Source organism: Octodon degus, unplaced genomic scaffold, assembly GCF_000260255.1.
Source record: "Octodon degus isolate 3935 unplaced genomic scaffold, OctDeg1.0 scaffold00194, whole genome shotgun sequence".
Classification (NCBI taxonomy): domain Eukaryota; kingdom Metazoa; phylum Chordata; class Mammalia; order Rodentia; family Octodontidae; genus Octodon; species Octodon degus.
The window spans coordinates 736939-745194 of record NW_004524770.1 but is presented as its reverse complement, the minus strand read 5'-3'; the positions used below and the strand labels follow the sequence as shown (position 1 = coordinate 745194).

Here is an 8256-nt window from a genome sequence, read left to right as displayed (position 1 = left end):
GTGTGTGTGTGTGGCCAGCTCAGCCCACCAGGGGGCCGGGCTGGCTGGCATGTGGTGCTGGGGGATTGAACCGTGGTCCACGTGCTTTGCTAAGCTTGTTCTAAGTAGGTGCTTTAGACCACTGAGCCATCTCACCAGCCCCTGAATATATTTTTAAAAAACAAACAGACATCTTTTGGACAATGATGGAGCTTGGTGAAGCAAACAAAGCAGAGTTGCAGCGCCCGGTGGCGGCCGAACAATAAAAGGCGCAGTTCACTGCACAGGTGCATTACTTCATGGAGCTTATGTTGGGATAAATGTGTGGAGAAGTCAGGCAATCGCCTAGACTCTCGCACTGAAAACTGCCTCTCTAGTTCTCTGGACCACTTCATTGACACTACTCTTGCCATCACCGGTTGGTTTGCCCAGATTGTACAGAAAGGAGGACAGTAGACCAATGCCTCGGACAGTAACAGAAGCAACAAAGGACTATTATAAAGCAGATTCAAGGTCCACTGGGAGAAGAATCGTCAATCCATTGTCAGGTTAGCATCAGCCTGTTGGTGCTAAAAAGCAACAGATCAAATGTACAAAACATTTATTTATTTGGAATTCATAAATTCCAGGTTGTAACACATCAGTTATTCAATAAATGTGAATTTTCCAAAAACAAACAAACAAAAAAAAAAAAAACCCCTGTAAGCTAAAATAAACTACCTGCTTTAACTTGTTAGTATTGGATTTTTGTTCTAAAAACAAGAAAGTGATTAAGCCATTTGAATTAAAAATAAAACTTTTGGGGGAGCCGGGGAGATAGCTCAGTGGTGTAAGCACTGCCTGGCAAGTACAAGGTCCTGAGTTCGAACCCTGGTACCGCAAAAAACAAACAAACAAACAAACAAAAAACCAATAAATAAATTAAAGAAAACTTTTATTTTATTTATTATTATTATTATTATTATTATTACTATTATTATTATTATTTTGGGTGGAACCAGGGATCGAACTCAGGCCCTTGCACTTGCCAGGGAAGCGTTTATTCCACTGAGCCATCTCCCCGGCCCCCAATAAAACTTTTAGCATTAGGAAAAAACATTAAAACTATTTTTTTTTTCCTTAAAGAGAGAACATTAGCTTGGCATGATGGTGCACGCCTGTAATTCTAGCACTTGGGAGGCTGAGGCAAGAGGACCACTGCAAGTTTGAGACCAGCCTGGGCTACAAAGCAAGTTCAAGGCCAGCCTGAACTGCATAGTGGGACCCCGTCTAAAAAGACAAAATAAATATAAAATTAAATAAAGAGAGAAAATCGAGGAAAATGTTTACAACATAAGGCAAACAGACAGCTAATCTCTTCCTATCATATAGAGGGCGCACAGGACAACCTAACATTGTGGCCCAACAGTTGAAGATTATGACCAAAGACCTCAAAGATAGTGGAAAGACATTTGATTACACCTAAGAAATGAGAATAAAACCTGCAGTAAGATATCACTGTCACTAAGACAGCTCAGAGGTGGAAACACAGCCAACATAGGTGTAGAAGAAAGTTGGTGGAAGATGGCACAGCTACAGGAAGCAGGCCCTCAACTCAGCTATCAGAGTTGATGAGGGCCCATCGTGCTTGAGGTCCTGGGTTCCTGGGTTTAATCACTGGCATTACAAGAACACAAAAACAGCTGGGGATACAGCTCAGTGGCATAGCACCTGCCTGGTAAGCACAAGGTGCTGAGCATGATTCCTAATAACACACACACACACACACACACACACACACACACACACACAAGCTATAATGGGGTAATTTGTCTATAACTTAGAAAGCACATGCACTGTGATGCAGCTCTCCTCACTTCTAGAAATCAATCCTGCAGACTGTTTCTGCCTCATAACAATGCACTGCACAAGCACCTAAAATAGGAAACAGCAGTCTCAGCTTTTGGAGCCCAGAGGAGGCGATGCGGACAGGTTGGGAGAAGTCTGGGTGGGGAGTCCTCGAGCATGTTTCACTCATGGCAACCGAGTGTCTGATGTGTGCACTTTCTGGGTAGGTGTGCTTAAACACACCCACTGTGAAGAATGTCCATGAGCACCCTCCATACCTCCTCGCCTTCCTTCAGGGCTCCAGCCTCTGATGAGCATAGACCAGCTGAAGTCTTAAGATTGGGGAACGGGGCACACAGCTCGCCACAGTGCACCCATGACCGGCAAGAACATGGGCCCAGGCCAACAAGGTGGGTCAAGCCAGGGACAGTGTCTGTTCTGGAGGACGCCAGCCCCCAAGGGTGCGATTCTCTAGTAGAACCTGGAAAAGGGGAGAGCAGATGGGCAGAGAAGCAGCTGCTCAGGGCTTGAAGGCTCAGTAGTTTCCTTCCACAGAACAGATTATGCTTGATAGCGCCCCACTGCAGGCCCAAGGTGAGAGGAAGCTCTTCAGATCTTTAGACAGGGGAGTGATAAGGTCAGATTTGTAATTTATAAAGAACATTCTGACAGCTGTGGTGGCATATGCTTATAATCCAAGCTATTCTATAGCTGGAGCAGGAGGATCAGAAGTTCAAGGCCATCCTGGGCAATACAATATGACCTTGTCACAAAACAAAACACAGAGAGAACATGCTGGCAGTGGAGTAGCGGGAAGGTTTTAGGAATAGGAAATGAGGGCTAAGAATGTAGGTGAGGATGTAAGTATAAATCTCAGCAGCAGAGGGGACCAAAGGTCAGGGGACAGTGATGGGGGCTCTGGAGACAGGCCAGCCCCACGCTGAGGGTATTAAGGCCATGCCCACAGGCCTAGGGAGGGTATAACCTTTGGGGCGACTGTGAGATACCAAGCTGGAGTCTAACTGGGAATCTCTGGCTAAGGTCTAACAAACACACAGAAGAACATGGGCCCCTATGGCCGCTTGGGGACAAATACAGGGTCATTTGTCTGTACATGGCACTCCAAGTACCCCTCTTACAGTCCTTTGGCCACTGTTCCCACTGGTGGCCACATCTCAGCTGGACGCACTGTTTGCACTTCACATGAGCATGGGCTGTGTTTTCCCTCAGGCCTGCCTGCCTTCACTAAAGTCCGTGTCACCCACTGCTGCTCTGTAGGCTGCAGCCCTTTGGCTCCCACGGCTGGGTATGTTCTATTTCTGTGTCTACGCCACACCTTACCATTCACTTAGCAGACTTTTCAAAGTGGGTCTGCAGTTCAGCCAAAAGGTCAGGGCTTAGCCCAGACTTAGGAATCGTAAGCTAAAGCCCGAGGGAAGCAGGGGATCCCCAGAAAGCTACTGATGGCATAAGGAAAGCAGTAATGGCCAAGCATGGGGCACTGACATCCCATAAAAACAAAGAAGGCACGGTTTCAAGGGAAGCTGTCCACAATGCTGAATGCATTGTGGGTACCAGCTCACGGCTAGAAGTACCCTTAGCCCTATCAGAGACTTCTGAGGAGGACAAGGGACACAGGGAAGAGGCTGAAGTATAGGGAAAGGAGGCTCCCTACAGGAAGAATAGCCAGGAGAACACAGGATCCCCAGAATGGAGAAAAGGAGGTGGCCTTGGAGGCTCTGCAGACCTCCGAGGACACACTGCAGCATCCTACTGAACTGCAACTGCCTTCAGTGGGCTGCTCCCAGTCAGAGCCTCACACGGTAGCCTCTGGAAGGCCCTCCTCCCAAAGAGCTCTACTCTGGAAATCCACCCTGCGTCACATCTACGTCTTGGAAAGGCCTGAAATGGCAGCGTAAAGGTGATCTTTGAGCAGTGGGCACAGCTGCCCCTAAGTCCTATCCTACTTCTTCTCTGCAGCAAGCAGCATCTGCTGAGGCATGGTAGTGAGAAGGCAACCCAACCAGAATTCATGAGGCAGCACTCCCATATTTTCCTGGCAAATAGCCATCAGGGAAGGACAGACACCCACAAAATAATTAACTAGATCTACTCTCCCATCTTCTCTAAAACACGTAGCAAGAATAAATTCTGACTACCGAGTAGTAAGACACAGAAATAGTTCCTGATATAGAAAGACAACCTTCAAATTGTCCAGGACAAACCTGCTTTAAGCCCAGGGTGGATTTCTTCTCAAAGAGGCACATGCAGCCCATTCTTTTCTGGTAGAAAGGCCCAGCCAACGGGGATAACATTCCAGCTGCCTGGGCTGCAACCCACACTGCAGACTGAAAAATGCCCAATCTTCCACAGCCCTGCCCACCAAAAGGGGGTATTACCTGTTCCCCACACCACTTGACTCAGGCTGGTCTTTGTCCATCATACTGCTATACCGGGAAATGAATACAGAGCCTTCTAACTGAGCTATCTCTCCAGCTTTTTAAAAAACTTTTATTTTGAGACAGGGTCTCACTAAGTCACCAAGTTGCCCAGGTTGGGCTCCAACTTAATAGCATCCTGCCTCAGCCTTCCAGAATGTTGTATTACAGGCCTGAGCCACGCCCAGCTTGTAACCAGCTCTCTCCAATGGGACAGATGAGGCCTTACAATACCCACTCCAGCTGTTGGAAGCTTCCACCACAAGAACCACATAGTCTGGTACTGTGATGAGTGAGAGCCATCACAGAGTGTGGCCACAGACACTCAGCTGGCCCAACGCCAATCTACCAACCACAAAAATGACAAACACTTAGTTGCTTTAAGCCACTAAGTTTTGCAGTGGTTTGCTATGCAGCAAAAATGACTAATATAGATAGGGGTTGTGCCAGTGGAGGGTGCTATGATCGCACAAGAAGCAGAGCTGGAAAAGGCGGGAGACAGGTGCTGCTGCTATGTCATGTGTGGCAGAGGAACAGTCCTACGCCTCAGCAATCTAGAAGGTGGAAAACACACCAAAGACACGCACATCTTGCGAAGAACATTTCAGCTAAAATGCAGAAAGTGCCAATGGGCTCTGTGAAGTCAGATGACTGTTTTCACAGTACTTACAGGGAGTGGGAAAATCACCCTATTTCATACCTCCAGCTTCTTTGTTGACAACAATTGTCAAAGTAAAAATGACATTAAAACAAACCAAACTAAGGCGCAGCTATGAAGGCTTTCACTCAGACCTTGGTGAGTTTTGAGGCTGTGTCTATCGAAGGCCTTGCCATGAAAGACAGTGAGGCCCATCTTCACAGATTCTGCCACATGGGTTTTAGGCAGGACCATCCTCCTGCTGGACAGAGGTAGAATAACATAGTTTTACTTCCTAGGTCTCTGGTTCAAGAAGTGCTTCACCTGTACTCAGACCTGAGGTGGCCTGCAAGGCCAAAGGGAGGTAAATGTTGGAGGGGTCCTGGCCAGTAGTGGGGGAAAGAAGTGACAATGCCAAGCTGTGCGCAGCAGCACACACCTATAATGCCAGCATTTAGGAGACTGAGGAAGGAGGAATGCAAGTCTGAGTCCCACCTGGGCCACTCAGAGAGACCCTGCCTCGAAATAAAAAAATAAATAGTGATAGATAAATAAATAGTGCTGGGCAAATAGCTCAGTCCAAAGGACTGGGTTCAATACTCAATATGGCCAAATTTAAAAAGAAAAAGAAAGGAAGGAAAAAGAAAAGAGAAGAGAAGAAAAGGACAAGAAAAGGAAAAAGAAAAAAAGGTAATTGTGTCAGAACGCAGAAAGGCTACACCATCCAGAGGCAGTGTGCCCACCGTAAGACTGTGAATGGCCACATCACACAGTTACCAGCTGGCCAGACACATAGCCCAGTGCTAGTACGCCTGTCAAGAATACATGAGGCCCTGGGTTGAATCCCCAATACTGGAAAAAAATAAAATGTTCTCGGTCATACAGTGAAGACTGAGCACTGTTCCGCAATGATCTAAGACAGTGTAAAGACACCAAGTACAAGACACGGAAAAGCCTCCAGCCAGTGACTCAAGCTCTGGTAGGAAGAAGGACTCATGTAGCCCCTCTGTCCAGGGCACTGCTTCCCCTCATCTCCCTCTTGCCAGGAGCGGAGCTACTCTGTCACCTTCTGACAATTCTGCCTACAGAGGTAGAAGAAATCAGCCTGCAGTTTGGTCAAATCTGAGGGTTTTGGCCAACTGGTACTCCATTCAGATGTTAACAGAAGAGAAGATGAAGCTGGTATGATGGCACATGCCTGTAATTTCAGCACTCTGGGAGGTTGGGGCAGGTGGATCATAGTTGGAGCCTAACTAGGCAACTAGCAAGACAGTCTCAAAAGAAAAATTAAAAAGGCAAAAAGTGAAGAAAAAAATTTGGTTTCACAATGAACATCAAGAAAGCCAGTAGCTCTTCAACCTCATTCCTTGCTAGCAGCCCTCACTCTTTCCCACTGTTCTACTTACCAGAAGAAAAGACACCATGTGTTTGGAAACCACATGGCCTTGCTGCAGCAGAACAGAGCCTTCACCCTCAGTTTATAGCTGATCCACTCTTGCGATGCAGTTTGCTCCTTACGTCACACATAAAAAGACCTTGGGTCCAGCCTGAACATCATCATACACGAGGAAATTTTGATACTTGTACTAAACCTGGCAACCAGCTGTGCCACATATAATTCAACTGGAACCCTAGCATGGCCTTGGCAGGACCAAAGCTCAGTCCTTACCCGTGAGGGGCCAAATTTGTTGTTACCAGCACTGTCTTCACCTCCTCCACACCACTGCCATCCACTGCAGTATCGGGAGTTGTCACAACCACCACCTCTTCCATATGGACGCTCACATCCGGGGTTGCCATGGTTCACCGAAGTGGGTGCCAGTGGCCAGGAGTTTCACTCCTCCAGGGCCCCAAATCCTGGAAAAAGCAAGGCAACATACAGGTTACAGTGTAATCTTTAAGTCCACTCAACAGAACATCTAGCAATGGCTTCTCTCAATATCACCAAAAATCGCCCTCCAAGTTCTTGTTTGCTACTCTTCAAAAAGAAGCCCTGATGCTCTGTGTCTCAGAATAGCTTTAGGTGGCAAGACACACCATCTTTCCCACTAAATGAGCCACACTCCTCCCTCAAGAAGATACAGTAAAAAGAAGAAGAAGAAAAGAAGAAGAAGAAGAAGAAGAAGAAGAAGAAGAAGAAGAAGAAGAAGATGATGATGATGATGATGATGATGATGATGATGATACAGTACTCCTCACTCTGTGATGGCCTGAAAGTTCTGAGGAGCAGGAAGAACAGGGCAAGGGACCAGAATGTCAAATATGACATCTTTGAAGGCGAGTTCCCTAGTGTTTACTTTTACCCATAGATATCCTGGCTGAAGACAAAGATAGGATGAAAGCCCAAGATTAAACACTGATACAGACAGAAAGCACCCAGGAAGTCTCTGTGGTCTAAGAAGAGAAATCCATACAAAATAAGAAAGTAAGGTTCACTAATTTTCCTCATTTGTAGTGGCCTCTGGGTGGTGATCAGGTTGTTCTGATTTAGATAGACATATACTCCTAAAGCCTTAGTTCAGAGGTGAGGCTTTGGAATAAGGCAATGAGATCATGGTGCTACAGTCAGTGGATTAGTCCATAGATGAGTTACTTGACTTTGTGTTTGGAGTGCAGCTTGGTCAGAGAAGGCAATTCTCTAGGAGCATAACCTGGAAGGGTGCATTCTTGTTCCAGTTCCTCCTCTTGTTTTCTGCTTCCTGGCCCCCATGCAGTGAACAGCTTTCTTCTGCTGAGGTGTTTTGTCATACCATTTCTGCCTCGGAGTCAGCTTACCATGGACTGAGGCCTCTGAAACTGTAAGCCAAAATAAACCTGACCTCCTCTAAATTGTGAATGTTGGGTATTTTGTTCTAGTGATAGGAAAGTTACCAATACAAAAATCTGTTACCAAGAGTAGGGTTGTTGCTGACTATATCTAACCACATGGTTCAAAAGCCTTTGGTAGGGGCCGGGGAGATGGCTCAGTGGAATAAGTGCTTGCCTGGCAAGCACAGGGTCCTAAGTTCAATCCCCAGTTCCGCCAAAAAAAAGCCTTTAGCACTTGTTTGTGGGAGAAGTCTAGGAAGTCTGGGAAGGTTTGGCAGTGCTGCCTAGAGAAGCCTTAGAATGCTGTAAAGAGAGTATGCAGAGCTTGGTGGGTCATTCTGATTGAAATTAAGACCATCTCTATGGGGCTGGTGAGATGGCTCAGTGGTCTAAAGCACCTACTTAGAACAAGCTAAGCCAAGCAAAGCACAGGGACCTCTGTTCAATCCCCCAGCACCACATGCCAGCCCGCCCGCCCCCTGGTGGGCTGAGCTGGCCACATACAAAAAATAAATAAATAAATACTAAAAAAAAAAAGACCGGGCTGGAGAGATGGCTCAGTGGTCT

At 46.7% G+C, this 8256-nt stretch overlaps 1 protein-coding gene and 1 pseudogene across 2 annotated transcripts in view; one reads left to right on the top strand and one right to left on the bottom strand.

The window, feature by feature from the left end:
• The window catches only part of LOC101581109, a 7641-nt pseudogene extending 6998 nt beyond the window's left edge, over positions 1 to 643 (top strand).
• The window catches only part of Gmeb2 (glucocorticoid modulatory element binding protein 2), a 51572-nt gene that overhangs the window by 18894 nt on the left and 24422 nt on the right, over positions 1 to 8256 (bottom strand). The window contains exons 1-2 of one of the 2 annotated variants that reach the window (XM_023704306.1): positions 6551 to 6636; positions 2085 to 2287 (exon numbers count right to left, since the gene is read on the bottom strand). Coding sequence is in view for 1 of the 2 variants with exons in the window: in XM_023704305.1 (XP_023560073.1) it covers positions 6551 to 6681 (131 nt within the window). In the remaining variant the exon portion in view is untranslated. Of the gene's footprint in view, positions 1 to 2084; positions 2288 to 6550; positions 6739 to 8256 lie in introns of those variants that run through there. The other variant, XM_023704305.1, reaches the window with a different exon arrangement.